At 38.0% G+C, this 20,745-nt stretch overlaps 1 protein-coding gene across 1 annotated transcript in view; it reads right to left on the bottom strand.

The window, feature by feature from the left end:
- Positions 1 to 737: 737 nt before the first annotated feature.
- The window catches only part of LOC101894078 (uncharacterized), a 39,619-nt gene continuing 19,611 nt past the window's right edge, over positions 738 to 20,745 (bottom strand). The window contains exons 8-9 of the mRNA XM_011298044.3: positions 17,085 to 17,209; positions 738 to 17,025 (exon numbers count right to left, since the gene is read on the bottom strand). Of these exons, the coding sequence (XP_011296346.2) occupies positions 8,369 to 17,025; positions 17,085 to 17,209 (8,782 nt within the window). The 3' untranslated portion in view covers positions 738 to 8,368. The remainder of the gene's footprint in view (positions 17,026 to 17,084; positions 17,210 to 20,745) is intronic.

Genomic DNA, 20,745 nt, shown 5'->3' with positions numbered 1-20,745 from the left:
GTCATTTTTGTTCTCCACAGCCGTAATATGCACTCCGTGACTACGATATTCGGGAAATTATATCAAATACAGCTCGGAAATACCTTTGCCAAATTCTATCGAGATCGGTTCAGATTTGCATATAGCTATATATAGCCCATATATATCTTTATCCGATTTCAAGTTAATTTTGGTGCACAATTAATTTGAAATTAAATTGGTAATATAAGCCCGAATTGAATTGAAGGCACAAATATTATGCGAAGCTCTACTAAATATGCAAAGGGGGATAGGGTATCATAAATGCGGGCCCACCCGACTTTAAGATTTTCTTTACCGATTTTCTATGATTTGATTTTCTTTACAATTGCCTTTTGCAAGCATGTAATCATTAATTACAAAGTTCTAAGTTTTAGTTTCAATAATTAAAGCATAGTTTTAGGCTCAAATGAAAATAATCAATCTCTATAAAATTGCAAACTTATTTTAATACTTCATCAGCATTAATTTAGCTGTTTAAAGAGATTCAAAAGAAAACTATCATTTTTTAATATCTCAATATATAATTTATTTATTTACTTTTTTTATGTTCTTTTTTTGTTATTGATTTTTTTATTTTTATTAATATTCAATTATTTCTTATTTCAATCATAAGGTGCAGATTAAAAAACTGCACGTTTAAAAGTATAAGCAAGTTTTTTTTTTTCTTTTTTTCCTATATAATATATGTAATTGTTGTTGTTGGTTAATTTGTTTGATGTTGTTTGTTTTTTGTTATGATTTAAATTTACACTAAGGTACATTTTTATGGTGTCATTCTAGAATTTATGGGGTTTTTGTTAATGATTTATTATAGTTACCGTATAGAGGTTTTTTGCATTAAATTATTTCTTAAAAAATAGTAACAAAAATAAATGTGTACACAAATGGTAACAAAAATTTGAAAATATAATTTGTTGTATTTTTTGTGTTATATAAATATTTATAGATTAATTTAAAATTATTTCATTATTCCATTGGATTCAATCATTTGTAACAAAAAGGCCATATTATTTAATTATGGGAAATAAATAAAAAGTATATTAAGATTTTTGTATTTAAAGAGGATAGCAAAAGCACTCGAGGACAATCGGTTTATTGTAATGTTCAAAAGACAAGAGTGTAATGGGCGAATAAAAAGAAAATTATAGAAGTTAGAAGACATGTACTCTTGAAGAAAACTTTCCAAACATATTCTCGGAAAGTCTAATTCGACATAAAAATATGGAGTTCCATGTTCACGTAACATACTTCTGTCCGTTGGAAAGGGAAAATGACATAGAGGATGTCCAATTTCCTATACATCTTAGAGAAGACCATTATATAAACTCTTCTTACAAATCAAAGAGGACGATAATTGCTATATATCGAAGTAAAAAAAGAAATTATTGGTCAGAAAAGATTTTTTTTAAAAATTGTTTTTTTTTAAAATTCGGACAAAACTTGCGGATTTTAAATGTCCGCAAGTTTATATAAATAACTAACTATAAATATTTCTCTGAAACTTGCGGGTTCTCCCAAAATATCATTTTATAAAATCGGACCAAAAAAAACTGGATTTCTAAAAAATAATTTCCTTAATTTCCAGACCAAAAATCGTAAATTTAAAAAAAAATATTCTTAAAAAAAACATTTTTCATTAAAAAAACGGCTAAAAATCATATATTTTTTTTAAAATTTATTTCTAAAAAATTGGGATCCAAAATAGGTATTTGAAAACTTTTGATTTTTGAACCAAGGGGTGGGATTTTTTTTAAATATTTTCCTAAAACTTCCAATCTAAAAAGATGGATTTTTCATATTATTTTTAAAATTTCAGGCCAATAATCGCGGAACCTATAAGAAATCTATTAAAATTCTGGACCCATAATCGTGGATTTTTTATTTTTTTTTTTATAATTTTTTTTTCGTTGAAGAGTCGATAATTTCTTAGTAACGAGTCCCTATAGTTCTGTTAGTGTCTTAAATATTTCCAGTGTTTGTAAGGACCATACAAGGCAAAATGTATATCAAATCGGCTAAACAACTTAGATTTCTATATTTTATATTTTTTTAAATATGAATATGTTCAACACCAGCTACGAGGAAGTATCCAGCTTATTTTGGAAGTATCCGGTCTTAAGCTGGGCCTTGGGTAAGTCCAACACCGTCTAGACGACTCATAATTTTAAAAATTAAATCTCCTTCGGCCGGAGATTTAATATTTTCACTTGCGGACAGATTCCAAAACCGACTACCCTTTCATAAAAGTAAAGTTTCAACAGGTTGCCGTTCGAACTTCACATTTAAGAGGCCCATAACTCGGGAAATATGTTCTTCTCCATTTATGTTATTTCAAATTATATCGTTATACTCGGGACCACCCCAATACCTGCCTTAATAGTTGTATATCATTTCGCGAGGTGGCCCTAAACTCTATATCAATGTCTTTTGAGGGACTTCTTGGCATAAATCATGACATTTTCAAGAACCTATTTTTAAATGTATGAATTTTTTTAATGAAAATTTTTTAGATCTTTACAAAAATATTGAGCCGATCTAACCTGTTAAATTGGTCCTTCAAATGCCTTCAAGAAAACTGAATATGGCACTGAATATTGGTCTAGCATGCATAGAGGTGACATGGATCTCAACATTCATTACCTCAAAAGCGATTAGATATCTCCAAGTCAAGCTATGATCCTTATTCCTAACAGAAATCAAAGGATCCGGGGACTGTAAATAATTAAATCCACCACCACCAACTTTTGCATTACTTTCAAACAACCTTACTTTCCAAGATCTGAAATCGTACCTACACATAGATTAATTCTATGGCGTCATCACAAAGTATAGGCAAACGAGGAAAACTAGCTAAGACGCGTTGAGGTTACTACTTCGATTAGCATCTACTCCTTAGGTATTTTTTCTGACCATTAGAATTGTTCTTCAATAAAAGAGCGAGGATGAACCAAGGTGCAATGTATCAAAATGCCCATTCAGCGATGCGGAATCTGAGGAAATCAACTATCTCTTCCCTCTCTCATCATCTACTATCTCTTCCCTTCTCCTTCAGTTGAGGACATGGAAAAATAGACTTGGTTATTGGTTAGACTTGGTTGGATTTGGAAATTGCTACATCTGCCGTAAGTAAAAATTATCATGACAAAACAGAGATATTTTTTATAAATTACAAAAATCTATGGTATAAACCTACAAGACAACAACAAAAAACATTTAATTTACATAAATTGTATTTTTTTTTTGTTTTTATTTTTTATGTTAACAAAATATGTGTACATTATTGAGTTTTCTTTTATTTTGTAATAGCTTTTTGTTTTGTTTTCTTTACTTGTTTTTATGATGTCTTCTTAGTTGTAACGTGAGGAATGTTAACTTTTATTTTTGTTAATGTATTGATGTTATTGTTGTGGTATTTGGATATATTGTTATTACACTACTTGAAAACAATTATTTTGCTTTTGTTTTGTCAGTTGGTGTGATATCTTATTTATTGTTGTTTATTCTTTTCTTTCATATATATAAATATGTGTATATATTTTTGTTAATATTCCTGCTTCACTAAAATCTGTCATCAAAAAGCTTTTGTTTTTTATTTGTAATATTTTTGTTTTTTCTTATAATAATAAAAAATGTGAAACCAACAAATGTTTAAAAAAAATATATTTACATTTTATTTATAATCTGCTTACAACACAGGCGGTATTAATATAAACATATTGTATTTATATATAAAAAATAGTATGTCTAAAATTATAGAAAAGAAACAAAAAATTTACAATAATATTACTGTTTTTATAAAATTAAAAAAAAATCATGATTTTTTGCAAGGAAATTAAATTTTTGTTAAAATTTGTTTTAAAAATATTAATAATATAAATTAAAAATGTTTATAAAAATTAAAAAATTGATATTTATGTGAGTGTGTCGGCGGATAATATTTATGTATTTTTTATAAAAGTTATTGTATTTTTTTTTCATTTTCAATATATAACAAAAACAATTAAAAATATATTTTTTTATTTTATTTTTTAAATAATAAATAATAATAATTAAAAAAATATTTAGAGCTGAGTTCTAGAAATTCAACAATTTATTTTATTTTTTTCTTTGTTTTATTTATCAGTGAGTAATATTTAATTGTGTGTACGTGTGTTTTGTAATTTGTTTCTTTATTCCTTGTAAGAACTTAATAATAAAAAATATATTATTTTTTATGTAATCTCACTTAAAAATTATTAATAATTCTGTTTATCTTAGATGTAATGGTTGTTTTTTTTTCTTTAAAGAATTATTTGTTTGTTTCGCTAAAAACTAAATCTTAAATTGTATTTATAATTATTATAGAGATTATTTTAATTAATAATACTTAAATTAAGATTTATTTCTTTTATAATTAAACAAAATTTAGTGTAATTATTTTTCTTAGCTAAAATATAAATGAAAATTATAAATTAATTTTCAAAATTATTTTCATATATATTTTTATTGAAACATAAAATTATTGTGTTTTTTAAGGTTGTTTGTATCAGAGGAAGTCATGATGATGTGGTAGATTTTTCTTTCAAAGTATTTTTTTTATCTTTAGAATATTTGAAATATTTACCATATTTTTCCATTAAAATCAATTAAAAGCATTTTTAAAAAAAAATTATTTCATTTCAAGAATTGCACAGAAAAAGAAATATGCCATTATTTCCATTTGAAATTATGTTCAAGAAACACAATCCTTTTTAAGGATATTTTATTATTATTATTATAATTTATATAATTTTCAAATGAGTTACATTTTTTATCATTCTGCGGAGAACTGTCCAAAACCAATTGGGCGGTTTTCTTCACTTTTTGGAAAATAATTGGGTCCAACACCCATATGGAAACAAAACAGAACAGAATTTTCAGAATACTAATAAATAAATGATTTAATTTTTATGTCTCTCCTCATAAAGGGTCCCAAAACATCTTGTGGTGAATACGAAATCGCACTTAAATAAGCCCTTTCGAATTTGTATTTATTGAACATTGACAAAATCCACAAAGTTCTTTAAGGGAACACATCGCTCGCCAGGAACAAATTTAATACAAAAACTTATCCTCGAATTAGTAGATAAAGGGTCAATAGGGTCCCACCCAAAACATCTTGGGGTGAATACGACATAGTATTGGACATCACCGAACCCAAACAGACCTTTTCAAATTTGTATTTTTGGAACATCGACAAAATCCACCAAGTTCTTTTAGGGAACACTCGCCAGGAACCAATTTAATCCAAAAACTTGTCCTCGATTAAGTAGATGTTTCTGGAGTGATCGTTGAAAAGTGAATACGACATCGGATAGTATTTGACATCATCGAACACAGACAGGTCTTTCCAAATTTGTATTTCTGGAACATCGACAAAATCCACCAAGTTATTTTAGGGAACGATCGCCAGGAACAAATTTAATCCAAAAACTTATCCTCGAATAATTAGATTCTTCTGGAGTGGCCATTTAATTTTGTATGTCTCTCATCATATAGGATCCCAAAACATCTTGAGGTGAATACGACATCGGATAGTATTTAACATCATCGAACCCAAACAGACCTTTTCAAATTTGTATTTCTAGAACATCTACAAAATCCACCAAGTTCTTTTAGGGAACACAACACTCGCCTTGGAAAGCCAGCTATTGAAAGAAGACCAAAACATGGCATTTATTCAACTGTATAACTACGAAGTTATCTCCCTACTTATCCATTGAAATTTTTCTATTTATCAAAGAACTATATAGTGTCTCCTACTCAAAAAGGTTCTACAAATGTCTTCGAGATCTTAACTTTAAAAAAGGGTAAAATGTAAAAGCTGCAATGAAGATGGTCTTCTCAACGATAAATAAATAAATACCCACCACCTAAGAATTAAAACGTAGATATTCTTCTATGGAGCATAAATTTAGAAGCCGATTTATTTAGAAAAAATTTTCAGAGGATGTTTCGATCTTGTATAAGCCTTGTGTGTTATCAATTATATGAGGACATATTTCATCCCTGAAATTATCAAAATGGCCTGTCGATAAAAATGGTTTTATATATCGAGGAAACAGAAAAATATTTAAAAATAAAGGCCTCAAAGATTTGCTTGAAGACCTTCAATATAGAAAAAAAATAATGCTGAAGCTTTTATGAGGAAGGTCTTTTCAAGGATATATAAAAAACACCCATAAATTTCCTCAAAGATAGATCAAAATACTTAATTTTAAGCAACGAAGATTTTTTGTGTGGAGAATAAGCTGATGGCCTGCAGAAGATCAATCTTAATACACAAAAAAAGTATATGTATAGAAGACCCCTAGAGTAAATTTAGAAGTCGATTCATTTAAAAAATACTGTAGAAGCTGTTGCAAGACAGACCTGCAGAAGCTTTGTGCCTTTAAAGTGTTCGTGTCTTTTAAAGATCCTGGCTGGATTGATTTTCAGCTAACGAAGAAATGTAGAAAGGGGACTTCAAACAGAGAAGACAGGTAGAAGGGGTTTATATTCGTTGCAAAACCGTCCTGTAGAAGCTTTGTGCCTTTAAAGTGTTCTTGTGCCTTTTAAGAGATCCGTAGAAGAATTGCAAATGGATTTTCTGTTAACAAAGATATGTAGAAAGGCGATTTCAGCCAAAGAAGACAGATAGAAGGGGTTTACAAATTCTGTAGTAGATAGGATTATTTCCATTTATAATAAATCCTGAGAAATTTATAAATAATCCTAGAAAGGTTCTATATAGGGTAGATTCTTCAAATATGGGAGATATAAAAATTCATCTTTCTCAAATTTCCCCAGATCTTCTTTCATGTATGAATAAGATTTTTTTAAAAGGTGTCTTATTCTTTCAGAATGTCTTGTGTGTCTATAAGAAGCAATTCTGTCTGTAGAAGAACTATTTATATTATATTATAGAAGATCCATAAAATGCTTACAAAAGGATTTTGAGCTAAAGAAGACATATTGAAGGGGTTTTGAGACCCAAAAGAACTGGAAAAGTGTTCTATATGTTAAAGTTGTTCTTTCGAAATCTATGGATAATACTCCAAATAAGAGACCTCTGTCAACTAATTTTTTAGTTAGATCATTTTGATGTCTCGAATATTAAAGGTTTTTTTCATGGCCTCAAATTAAATTGATTTAAAAAACAGACTAATCAAATCAAAATATGGTAGATAGGATTATTTCCATCTATAATAAATCCTGGGAAAAATATTCCAACTAAGAGACCTCTTCATGTATGAAACTGCCTTGGAATACATTTTTTGTTATAGTCGATATACTTTGAGAGAAAGTATTTTATTTTTTCAGAATGTCTTGTGTTGAGTAATTCTGTCTTTAGAAGAACTATAAAAGATGCACGAAATAAAAGGATTTTGAACTAAAGAAGACATGTATGGTTTTGAGACACAAAAGAACTGGAAAAGTGTTCTACATATTAAAGGTCTTCTAAAGAAATCTATGGAGAGTCCTCTGCCAAAGGTTTTTTATTAAATGTTTTTTCCATGTCCCCAAACCGGATTGCATTAAAAAAGACCTTAAACAAACGATTATTCTTTCCGTCCATCTAGTCAAGGTTGAAAACTATTACATTCGCAATTCAGTTCATACAAAACGTCAATGATAGTTCTCGGTAGAGGACATTAGAATTGTGGAAGATGTAATTAGACTATCAGACTCAAAAAGATACAAGGATTTAATAACTCAAAATCGATATAAGAAAAATACACCACCTCATTACATTAGATATTCGTGTTTTATTCTCACAGAATCTAGAAGTTGCCGATATGTATCTCATTGATGGGCACAACCCTTTTCACTTGCTCTTGGGGTTGAAAAGCTTTTACATATCCTTAAGCTTAGCCCTTACCACGTCACTAAAAAAGTATTCAGCCGTAAAACCTTGGAATTCAAGGGGAAAATCCTTACATTCGCCCAATCCTCCTATCCTCAAGAGTCTCCGTTAAATGACAGAAAATAAACTCAGTTGAAAATTATTACCAAGAAATTTTTTGAAAATCTTTAAAAATGTTTTAATTCCCACGACCAGCGTTAACAAAAACAAAACCTACTTTTTGTAGGGCGATAGCTTCTATGTTCCAAAACTATTGCCAGCCACAGCGTCTGAGTGAAGTTGATGTACGACTTGTTGTTGTTGCTGCTGCTGTTGACCAAGAATCCCTGATGACCCCCCGGCTGCTGCTGAAGCCGTAACATTGTTCATCATTGCCATTTGATCCCTGTTATTATTATCCGTTGTTGTCGTCATCGTCGTTGCTGTTGTTGTGCCGGCATTATTGTCTAGACCCGTAGATGTTTGCCCATTTTGGGCGCACTGCTAGAACCATGAACGTGGATTTGCAGCATCATATGGTTTGGGAATGCCCAACGTTGATGGCCTATAGGCTGAGGGTGGTGGTTGGCCATAGCCGGCTGCAGCAGCCGCCGCTGGGGCGGTGAGCAGTGGCGAAAACGACATCATACGTGTGTGATAGTCATCACGTCGTAAATATTGTTGATACAATTGACTGTTGGCATCCAGTTGAGAGGCAGCATTCATAAAGGGATATGGGGCGGGCCGTGTCGAGGGATGGGCCAGAAAACTGTAGGGATTGGCGGCGGCTGCTGCTGCGGCCGCTGGACTAAGGGCAGATTGTGTTTTGTCCATGACACTGGCGGCGGCAGCACTCACGGCATTGCTGGCATCATTTGCGGCATTACTGCTGCGATGGGCCGGTGCCGGAGCCATGTAATAAGGATTGGAGGCATCTCGAAATTGATCAAGATAACTGGATCCCGTCTGATCACCATACAAACCCAGGGTGCTGGCCGCAGTGTGGCCAAAATTAAATGCACTACCGGGCACCATGCCGGCGGCAGCAGTTTTCAATGAAAGGGCAGCATCCAGAGCAGAGGTTGTCGAGGTTGAAACAGAGGAATTTGAGGTATTGTGGTGATTTCCTGCCACTGCTGTAGAGGAGGAATTTTGCGATGAGCCAATTGTGGCTTGCGAAGAATTTGAGGTGGAGAGGGGTGATCCAACCCCGGTAGATTTAAGGCCAGCATACAGTTGAAATGATTGCAGGGCCTGCAGCTGGTGAGCTGTGGGTACTGCGGCAGCTGCTGCAGCAACGGCCGCCACTGCAGCCGCCGAGGAGGTATTGGGATTTTGCGAGGCAGGATTGTTGTAAAGATTTTGTTGTTGTTGCTGCTGTTGTGATTGATGATGTTGTTGTTGCTGTTGTGATTGGTGGTGCTGCTGTTGACTTTGATGATGCTGTTGTTGTTGCAACTGTTGCTGCTGTTGTTGGGCTTGAGCCTGAGCCTGTTGCTGTTGCTGCAATTTTGCCTGGGCTGCCGCCTGTTCTGCTGCAATGGTGGAGGCCTTCTTTTTACGTCCCCGCTTGGCTGGGGCAGGCTTTTGTGGCTCCACTTGCTGCTGCTGCTGTTGCTGTGCCGCACTGTTGGCCCCCGTTAAACTATGCAAATAATTCGTGGCTGAGGAGGCCGCCGTGGGCATTTGATGTGGATTGCCATAAATACTTGCACCACTTCCAGCAGAACCTCCCCCCGACCCACTGTTGCTGTTATTGCTCACCGATGTCTGTTGCATTGAATTCAAATAATGCTGGGAGACACCCTTACTGGCCGTAGCCGCTGAACTATAGGTATGAGCCGCCGGCGGCATTGTTTTGTCATAGTAATTTGTAGCTGCCGCTGCTGAGCTCGTCAAACCCATCAGAGCTGTGGGATCACCGAGGGGATGCAGCAACGAAGAGGCAGGATTGTTGTATGTCTGACTGGGTGGTGGAGGAGGTGTGGGCTTGTTGTAGGCCGACAAATGATGTGAATGGGATAGATGATGACTGGCCGAGGTCATGGCCGATAAGAGGGTGCTATTGGAGGTGGAAGAATTCGAAGTGGAATTACTATCATGATTTGTGGCACCAGTGGAGGATAGAGAACTGGAGCTGGTGGAATTTTTATCACTGCTGTTAGAATGTTGTTGGTGCTGTTGTTGCTGGCTGTAGTTCAGTTGATGTTGTTGCTGTTGAGGAGTGTTTTGGGTTAGTTTATTAGGGGCCCCATATAGGCTATGTTGTTGTTGCATGCCATGATGTTGTTGCTGTTGTTGTTGCTGATGTTGTTGCTGTTGCTGCTGCTGTTGATGAGCCATATATGTATTATTATCATTATTGGACATATTTAAAGGCTGTTGCAGACTATCGCTTGCCTTTTGTTGTTGCGGTTGTCCAAGCTGTTGTTGTTGTTGCATTAAACTTGTATTGGAATTGGGATTTGTACTTTGCACTGCGCTATAGTTCAAACTGGCCTTTAAGATATCCAAAGCTGTCTTGTTCTGTTGCTGCTGCATTGATTGCTGCTGTTGCTGCAGGGCCTGCTGCTGCTGGTGATCATTTTGTTGTTGCTGCTGCTGATGCATTAAATGACCACCACTACCACTGCTGCTGGCCGTCAAATGTTGTTGCTGCTGCTTATTTGCTTCCGATTGCATTTGAGATTTTTGTTGTTGCTGTTGCTGCTGCAAGCTAGCACTTTGTTGATTATCTTTGGTATAGTCCTTGGGGAAGCCCAACGATGCTGCCTGATTGTACATGGCAAAGGCCTTTTCCGGAGCTATATTTCCAAAATGCTTGCCAAAGGCCATCGAGCCCAGGAAGGAGTCGAACATTTGGGAATATTTGGATAGCTGCTGTTGCTGGGGATCCTGTTGGCTTTGTTGTTGTTGCTGCTGAGAAGTTGTCTGTTGCTGCTGCTGCTGCATCGGATTTGTTTGTGACAACAAGGCCGACAGGGTACTTTGTTGTTGTGGCTGTTGTTGCTGCAGATTTGTGGCTTGAGTATTAGAGGAATTGGTCTGTTGCACCCTTGCCGAGTTGTTGCTGGAATCATCACATTTTTGTTGTTTCCTAGCTGTGGCTCCAACGAAATCCATTTCCATTAGATTCTCTGCGGGGCGCTTAAGGGAATTATGCTGCATTTGTTGCCCATGTTGTTGCTGTTGATGTGTTTGTTGTTGTCCAATTTGTTGTTGTTGCTGTTGCTGCTGCTGTTGTGTATTTCCCACTGTCGTATTCAATGAACTTTTATGGGCCTGGACCTGTTGATGCATATGCTGCATAAATGCTGCCATATCCCCTGAATTTTGTGAGGTTAGACTTGAATTGCTTGCATTGTTGTTGTTGTTACTGTTGTTGGAATTCAAACCATATTGATTGGTTGTATTAAGACCCGCTGGATTTGATTTTTGGGAATCCTTAAGGGTCTCATCCGTTGTGCTGTTGGATGATGTCAACATTTTACTGGCAGCCTCAGCCTGGTATTGGGCATAGGTGGGATAGCTGGGTTTGTTGGATATTAAAGAGTGTTGTTGTTGTTGTTGCTGGGGTTGTTGTTGTTGGGATTGCTGTTGTGGTGCATTCAAATGAGACAAGAGATTGACATGTTGTTGTTGAGTTGATTGCTGGGAATTCTGGTTATTTCCCAACTGCGTCTGCTGCGGCTGGGGTTGTTGGCCACTGTTGTTGTTGTTGTTGTTGTTGTTGTTATTGGCATTGGTTGTGGTATCCCGCCAATCATTGGTCCTTGAAGTCTTGCTTACATCCGTTAAATTATTACCCTCCGTACTGTTTGTTCCCCTCATCATTGACGCACCAAAGATATTCTGTAAACTACTCGCCGTCGTGGAGGACTGGGAGTTAGCGGAACTGGAATCCTCCTTTGGATTCTGCAGATGGGGAGATTGATGTTGTTGTAATTGTTGTGATTGCTGCTGTTGTTGCTGTTGTGATGGTGGAGGCACATAGGCATTTGTATTGATATTCAAGGAAGAGGCAGACGATGACGACTGAGTCGACGACAAACCCCCAACCGAGGCTGTAACCGAAGCTGGAGATGGTGTGTTATCCATTTTGGGAGCATACATATTAGTGTTTTGCTGCTGTTGATCCTTATTTGTAGTGGTAACGTCATTGCCATAGCCACCCCCTAGGCCCGCACTTCCCACATGGTAATTATGACTTCCGGTGGTGCCCAAACTTGATTGACCGCCATATGTGGGCGGTTGGGGTGGGGTCTGTGCCACTGCCTGTTGTTGTTGGCTACCCACACTAGGCGGTTGCTGTTGATAAGGCGACATGACAGGCTGTTGATAGGGTGAATTTTGCTGGGATTGCTCAGCTGGAGACTGGGCCAAGGGAGTTGGTGGCTGAGTGGCGGCCGAAGAGGCCGGTGAATCTATGTTGGGTAGAGGGCTATGTTGTTGCTGGTTTAAGGGTGAATGCACACTGGATGACCCTCCACTGGCTACTGGAGGTGTATGCGCGGGACTATGACCCAAATTTGTCGAAGTAATTCCGGCCGTATTTGGGGTATGTGTGGCACCATAAGGAGATTGTTGGGGACCCGCCCCCACCGCTGCCGCTTGATATGGGGAGTTGGGTGGATGATAGGGACTTTGATGAGGCTGTGGTGTGGTATGCGGTGTGGCATATGGTGAGTTTTGAGGCTGCTGATAAGGTGAATGGGGATTTGGTGTACTGGGACTCATTGAACTGTTGTAGTCCGATTCTTGACTCCTTGGCTGCTTGTACTGATCATAGAGATTTGGTAATGGTGAGGTTGAGGAGTAAACCGGTGTTTTGGAGGCCTCCGATCCAGAAGGATTGTAGCTATTTGCCCCTCCATAAGGAGATGTGCCACTCAATTCTGGCGTCGAAACATTAGGCGACGAAGCCGATGAATAAATATGTTGAGAATACTGTGGATATGGTGAAGGCATTTCCCGGGGACTGCAGCTTTTGTCGGGGCTGCTTTTTGTTGTGGTATCTTGATAGAAATTCACCTTGATTGTACCATTCAGAGGGTAGGGAGAGGCAGGTTTTGTTATCTCATCCGGTTTGGGTGACACCATAATGGGTGAGGCGCCAATGGGAGATGCTCCGATGGGTGATGTATAACTGCCCGCATTATAGGCACCATAGCGATCTTCAATGGTGATACGTGGCGAGTCGGGGTCTTGACTAAAGCTAGATCTTTCGGAGATTGTACTACCGGTACTGCCCTTACGTTGCCTTGGTGCCGAAGGCAGAGAAAACGTGTCTCCAATCAAAGGAGTAGCCGCTGCTGTGGCCGTGGGACTTTTATTTGCTGGGTTTGTGGACAGACCCAGCGCCGAGGTTCCCAATGCTCCGGCTACCTTATCTGCACCCTTTTCATTGCTGTTTTCACCATTGTTATCTTGTGTCTGTTTTTCTTCTTCTTCGGATTTCTTGGTCTTCTTGGGTGCCCCAAATGCCTTAAACCAGGCACTCAAATTTGGCTTCTCCTTGCCGGCCTTAGCGTCACCAGTGGCATTGGCATTGACATCGGTGGCCTTTTTATTGGCAGTTGAACTTAAAGTTTTGGCCTGCGTGGCGACCAACAAGGCCTCAAAAGGTCGTGGTTTATCACCCAATTTCCCGTCTTCCTCCAGTTTATCTTTGTCACCGCCAGCCGAGGCCAATGTTGTGGCCGCCAACGACGATGTGACTTTGGGGAAGGGCAACAAACCCTCCAATACGTTTTCCTTTGCCTTAAGGCTGTTGGTGCCATGCTCATCTTTTTCTTCCTTGTCCTTGTCACCCAAGCCCAATGCCGGACTTAGGGCCGCCTTATTTACCGTCTTACTGGCCAGTTCGTCAATGAAAGAAGGTGTTGACCCAATGGAAAAGTCATCGGTTTTTATCACCGAACCCAAACTCAGCTTGGGTACATTATCCGCAGTCTCTACAATCAAAGCATTCTTGATTTCTTTGGTCTTAATGGGACCACCTCCAGCAGGACCCAATGCAAACAGTTCGTCGGGTTTATTTACATTTTGTATGAGATTACCCTTGGCCTTGCCAGGTTGTAAACGATCTATGGTCCTGAGAAGATTGTCTTTCCTCCGTGTATTTGAGGAGGCCTGTAATTTCTCTTTCAGCGATTTCCTTTTATCCTCCTTGGCCATTTGTTTTTTAATGTGTGGCGGTGGTGGGGGGTGTAAGAGCAGTTGTGTGGTTGAAGGCTCCTTGGGTTTGGGCATTGTCACCGTCGTCAAGGAGGGCGCTATTGTTGTGGGTGGTGGTATCAGCAGGGGAGTGTTGGCAGCAGCCACCGAATTCAAAGAAGCTATTGAGGGAGCATTAATTGACGAGGAGTTTGAGGAGGCATTCACCGAGGTACTGCCCACCGAATGTCCCGAAGTGGTTGAATGTGGTGGTGATGTAACTCTGGGCAGCACGGTTGATGAAGGCAACAGCTCATTGAGTATGTCTTTCTTTGGTAAATTGGAATCGGATGAGGAGTTATTATCGGCAACAAGTTCATCAAAGGCCTCTTGCAGCTTGACTGGCATCAAATCATCCTTGGCACCGGCTGGCTCTTCCAGTTTGGCTGATATGGTGGCATCAAAATCATCCATCATATAGCGGGATGGTGAATTTGAGGCTGAGGAGAATTCCGAAAAACGTGGAGTATGTTCCAACCAACGATTAATGTCTTTAAGGGTTTGCTCTGTTTCCACATCCAATGCTTCCATATTGGCCGAAGAGGTATTTGTATTCAATGAATTGTTTTTGTTTGCAGAATTCTTATTGGATGCTCCCCTCTTTCCTGTTGTACCTTGATTATTGCCAGAGGAGGCTTTCTTTTGCAATGCCTTCTTGGGTGGAGGTGGTGGCTGGGGTTTTTCCTCAATTATCTTTAATTCCTCTACCTTGGGGGGTTCTATCACCACCTCCGGCACAGGGACTTGTAATGGGGCTTCATGTGCCACTTCCAGTTCCAAAGGAGGTGGTGTTGGCTCTCTTACAAAGGCCTTCAATTTATCCTTCTTTTTAGGTGGCAACTTGTCGGCGGTCAAGGGTTTTTTGTCTTTGCCTTCTGTTACCGGTGTTGGGATGGGCTGTTTTACTTCCTCCTCAATGACCAGATTTTCATCTTCCACCACTGCCTTTGTTTCAACCTGGGTTGTTGCATCATCCTCAATTACCTCTTCCACCTTTTCTTCGTCTTCATCTTTCTTCGTTACCAATTCCTGGGTCTTTTTATGCTTTTCGTTGGCAGCATCCTTTTTGGAAGTTGTCTCATCTGGCTTACTGGCAGCTGGAGGTGAAACCTCTTGTGATTGAGGTTCTTCAACGCTCAAAGTTTTTTCCAAATTCTTTTTGGCCCGCTTTGATGCGTCACGAGATTTCCGACCCCTTGTCGTCTCCGTTGGCTTATCGGGAGTCTTTTCAGCCTCAGCTTTCTTTGCCGCTGAGGTGTCTTTCTTACGAGAACTGCTCGATTTGGTGGCCGTCGGTTTTGCCTCCGCAGCAGCATTCTGTTGATTAGCTAAAGCTCTACTCCTACGATATTTTATAAGTTCATATTTATCCAAGAAAGGCAGTAGCATTTCCAATTCCGCTTGCTCGGCCGCTGCAGCTGCTGCTGCCGCATCTTTTTCTGGATCCTTTTTCTTTTTATCATTCGAAGTGGATGATGAGGAGGATATGGAGCGTTTACGTTTATTTTCTTTTGTCTTATTGTTTCGAGTTGCTCCCCTACGACCCGCTGCAGCTGCTCCCCTCCTTTTGGGTGGTTCCGGAGAAGGCTCTCGAGATTCTTCTTCCTCTCCGGAACTATGACTAGTTATGGATTTGAAATCTTCTCTATCGGAATCTGCTGCTGTTGGCACATTTGCTGTAGTGCTTTGCACTTTCTTGACCGTTGTCAACAGCTCGGATAGATCATCGTTAAGGGCACTTTTTGAGTATTTTTTGTGTAGATCAACTTTAAATGGTGACATGCTGCGCGAATCGTCATCATCGTGGATTTCTTCTTCCAATTCAGAGGCTGAAGCTTCTAAAGCTGCCACGGCAGGTGGAGGAAGATCTTTGTTTGAGGGTATTGAGGATTTGCGTTTGTTGACAGCCTTGGGTGTGGGTGGTGGCGGCGGAGGTTCTTCTTCGACCTCGTCTTGTATTCTGTCTTCATCGTCAGACGATGACTCCTCGTCCTCATCGGATTCGGACATTTTAGAAGAATTCTTTCCCCGGCCTTTCGTTTTTGTTTTGGGTTTTTTGTCTTTCTTTTTCCCTGAATTCTTTTTCTTTTGATTTGATTTGTTGCCGCCGGCTGACTTTGTTTCCTTTGTCTTGTTCTTGGCCCGTTGTTTGCTGCTTGACTTTACCTCAAAACTTTCATCCTCGTCTTCATTGTCAGGCTCCTCCTCGGATTCCATTTCCAGCATATTTTCCTCTTCCGAGAAATCATATTCATCTTCCTTTTGTCGGGTGCTGCCGCCGCCCTTTTTCTTTGAAGACTTCTTCGATTTGCCCAATTTGGATTTTTTCGATTTCTTATCTCTTTTCGAGGAATCTTTTGAACTTTTCGATTTCTTTGACGAGTTTCTACTCTCCTCTAAGTCCTCATCGGCGGCATTCTCTTCATCCACATCCATATCTTCGTCTTCTTCGTCACCGCTTTGTATTGATTTATCGCCTTTTTTATTTGATTTTGATTTTCGTTTACGTTTTTTGTCTTTATCTTTCTTTTTGCGTTTTGATGTTTTGTGTTCTCCGTTTTCGGCCTCAAGATCCTCGCCACGATCGCTTTCATCTTTTAAAACCGTCTCCTCCCTTGTGACGGTTTCGTCGTCATCATTGTCCTCATCATTGACATTTGATTTTTTGCCGTGTTTACCACTTCTGCGTTCCTGAGATTTATGTCCCGACTTTTTGCCACCACCGCCGCTGCTACTGCCACTGGTCGCTGTTGTTGTGGTATCTTGATTTTCCTTATCTTTGGCCTTTTTATTGAAATATTTTTCACGAAAAACATTCATTTTGGAATCAGCCGCCGGATAGCTTAGATTTGGATCATCCTCATCATCATCGGAGAGATGATCGAAATATTTTTTGGTGGCTTTGTCGAAGGCCTCTTGGAGTTTATTTACCATTTCGGTATATTCTGTAATGAATGGAGGGTATTATTAAAATGTTCCAGTGAGTAGATACAATTGGACTTACCATTATCATTGCCATTATATAGCCGACAATTATTTACAATTAATTTAAAATCATTGCGAAAATCACTGAATTTTTGATATTCTCCATTATCCAGTTTGTCTTCCATCTTCAAGAGATCCATGGGCCTGAAAAGAGAAATTTGAGAATTAATTTAGTGCATTTTTAGAATCAAAAAATGTTTATGTTTATGAATTAAATGAGATGCATCCGTGAAATTCGTGTAGAACTCCGAACATGTATTTTGCTACATATTTCTGAGACCTCGTCCCTCGCAAGTTATGGCAGATAAAAGAATTGAAAATTGTAACCCTTTGTGGGTGAGGTGCCAGCCAAAAGGGGTTAGCAGATATATATCATCTTCACAACAGCAAAAACATGTGTGTGAAATTTAAAGAGAGAGCATTTTGTTCTTCAAAAATCTTGAACCCTATGTGGGGGAGGGACTAGAAGAAATGGTCCGATCTCTACCATCTTTAAAACAGATCTTTTGTTGACGGAAATTTTGCGATTTTCCAAGTCTAAATAGAATCGAATGTTAATTTCGTCTTTTATGAGCTTCATGAATATTCAAAATTTTGACCCTTTGTGGGGGGAGGTACCAGAAGGGGTGGACCGATATATTCCATATTCACACCAGGCCTTGGGTTAATAAAAATATTGTGATGTGTGTAGTTTGAAAAGAACCGGATGCTTATTTCGGATTTTATGATCGTTTCGGTTATTCAAAACTTTGACCCTTTGTGGGGTAGGTACCAACCACAAGTAATGGTCTGATCTCTACCATCTTTATAAAAGATCATGTGATGATAGAAATATTACGAAGTACCAAATCTGAATGGAATCGGATGTTAATAACGCGTTTTATGAGCTTCGTGGATATTCAAAATTTTGACCCTTTGTGGGGAAGGTACGAGAAGGAGTGCATCGATATATTCCATCTTCATACCAGACCTTGGTCTAACAAAAATGTTCTGATGTGTGTAATTTGAAGTTAATCGGACTCTTATATCACATTTTATAAGTGATATAATTATTCAAAAATATGACCCTTTGCGGGGAAGGTACCAGAAGGAGTGGACCGAAATTTTCCATTTTCGCACCTGACTTAGCACTGATGCAAATATTACGATTCGCAAAGTTGGAGCAAAATCTGTGCAAATTTTTTTTTTTTTTGAAAATTAAGGCATTTTGTAGGGGAGGTACCAGAAGCAATGGACTAATATTGCCCATCTCTGAACTCGATCTAAGTTTGACAATAATATAACGATGTACCAAGTTTGTACCAAATCGGATACTCCCTTCGAGAGTTATTGTGCGCACCAGCCAGCCAGACAGACAAACGTACGGACTTATATCGTTAGATCGACTTCAAATGTTCAAATCCGTTATTTCGACGAGGCATTTGTTGACCGTATCAAATGACATATGCCCCCTCTAGCCATATGGCTAAGGGTATAAAAAATTACTATTTTGCCACAAGGGAAACTAAACCGCTCTTTAGCTGGATAGTTTTGGAACAATGTTCTCTCTCGAAGAGGTGAAGACAACTGACCACCGAGAACTTGCGATTTAACACCTTGAGACTTTTTCTTTCCAAGTGAAAGACTAAAGATTGGTCGATTAAAGACCTTAAAAAAGGAAAAAAGTTCGAAGACATAGGCCAGCTACTTTGCGATTTGGTTATGGAAAGGATATGGCTGTTATTATTTTTCATTTTTTAATGATATACCTCCCACTTTATTAGAAAATAATATCCGATCTTTTATCTAGAAAATCACATATTTCCTTGAATACCAAAAAAAAACACCTCTTATTGGAAACCCTAAGCCACCTGCAAAATGGTCAATTTGTTGAAATTGTGGAGTTGCAGGGATTTGCCCGCCCTTTAGGGAAGCCTGGACTCCCTTCAAAATATAAAAAAATTACAAATCAACCAAAATGTAACGGCAGACAAATCCGACAAGCAAATTCATCTGAAGAAGGAGGTGTTTTTGGAAGAGAGAAATGAAAAGTCCATTGACAAAAAATAGGTATTTCTGAGTCCTCAATCTCTTAAAGATACCCAATCTTAAAGGCTTCGGGACACAACTAGTATGAGAGCGTATTTTTATACCCTACACCACATAGTGGTAAGGGTATTATGTCTTTGTGCATTTGTTTGTAACATGGAGAAGGAAGCGAGATAGACCCATAGTTACTTTTGAGGATATCCATAGAATCACTATCTGAGTAGATTTATGCATGTCAGTCCGTCTGTCCGTCTGTCCATGTATTCTTGTGAACAAAATGCAGGTCGCATTTATTATCCGATTGAGATGAAATTTGGCACATATCATTTGTTTGACCCAAGGACGAACCCTATTGAAATTGGAAATAATCGGTGAAAATTGATATATAGCTCCCATATATATGTTCGTCCGATTTGCCTTTTATTGTGCACCAAACGTGTAATATCAGGCCGAAAATTGTGGAATTTTGCACATACAACCAAATTAAACCTTAAAATAAGTATGCCAAATTTGATCGAAATCGGTTCAGATATAGCTATAGCTCTCATATATATTGTTCATCCGATTTGTTATTTTTGTCCTCGGCAGCCGTAATATGCACTCTGTAACAACAAAATTTGGGCAAATATATCAAATGCAGCTCAGAATTACATTTGCTAAATTTTATCGAGATCGGTTCCGATTTGGATATATATCCCATATATAACTTCGTCCGATTTACCTTTTATTGTGCACCAAACGTCTAATATTTGCCCAAATGGGATGAAATTTGGCACTTACGACCGAATTGAGTCTAGCTAGTATGCCAAATTTGATGAAGATCGGTTCAAATATAGCTATAGCTCCCATATATATTGTTCATCCGATTTGTAGTATTTGTTACCCACAGCCGTAATATGCACTCCGTAACAACAATATTCAGAGAAATATATCAAATTAGGCCTGAAAATGAGTATGCCAAATTTGATCGAAATCGGTTCAGGTATAGCTATAGCTCCCATATATATTGTTCATCCGATTTATTATTTTTGTCCTCCGCAGCCGTAATATGCACTCTGTAACAACAATATTTGGGGAAATATATCAAATGCAGCTCAGAAATATATTTGCCAAATTTTATCGAGATCGGTTCAGATTTGGATATATCTCCCATATATAACTTCGTCCGATTTACCTTTTATTGTGCACCAAACGTCTAATATTTGCCCAAATGGGATGAAATTTGGCACTTACGACCGAATTGAGTCTAGAAGCTAGTATGCCAAATTTGATGAAGATCGGTTCAAATATAGCTATAGCTCCCATATATATTGTTCATCCGATTTGTAGTATTTGTTACCCACAGCCGTAATATGCACTCCGTAACAACAATATTCAGAGAAATATATCAAATTAGGCCTGAAAATGAGTATGCCAAATTTGATCGAAATCGGTTCAGGTATAGCTATAGCTCCCATATATATTGTTCATCCGATTTATTATTTTTGTCCTCCGCAGCCGTAATATGCACTCTGTAACAACAATATTTGGGGAAATATATCAAATGCAGCTCAGAAATATATTTGCCAAATTTTATCGAGATCGGTTCAGATTTGGATATATCTCCCATATATATCTTTATCCGATTTCAAATTAATTGTGCACCAAATGGA

The sequence above is a fragment of the Musca domestica genome, unplaced genomic scaffold (assembly GCF_030504385.1).
Source record: "Musca domestica strain aabys unplaced genomic scaffold, Musca_domestica.polishedcontigs.V.1.1 38, whole genome shotgun sequence".
Lineage (NCBI taxonomy): Eukaryota > Metazoa > Arthropoda > Insecta > Diptera > Muscidae > Musca > Musca domestica.
This window is presented reverse-complemented; position numbering and strand designations above follow the sequence as displayed.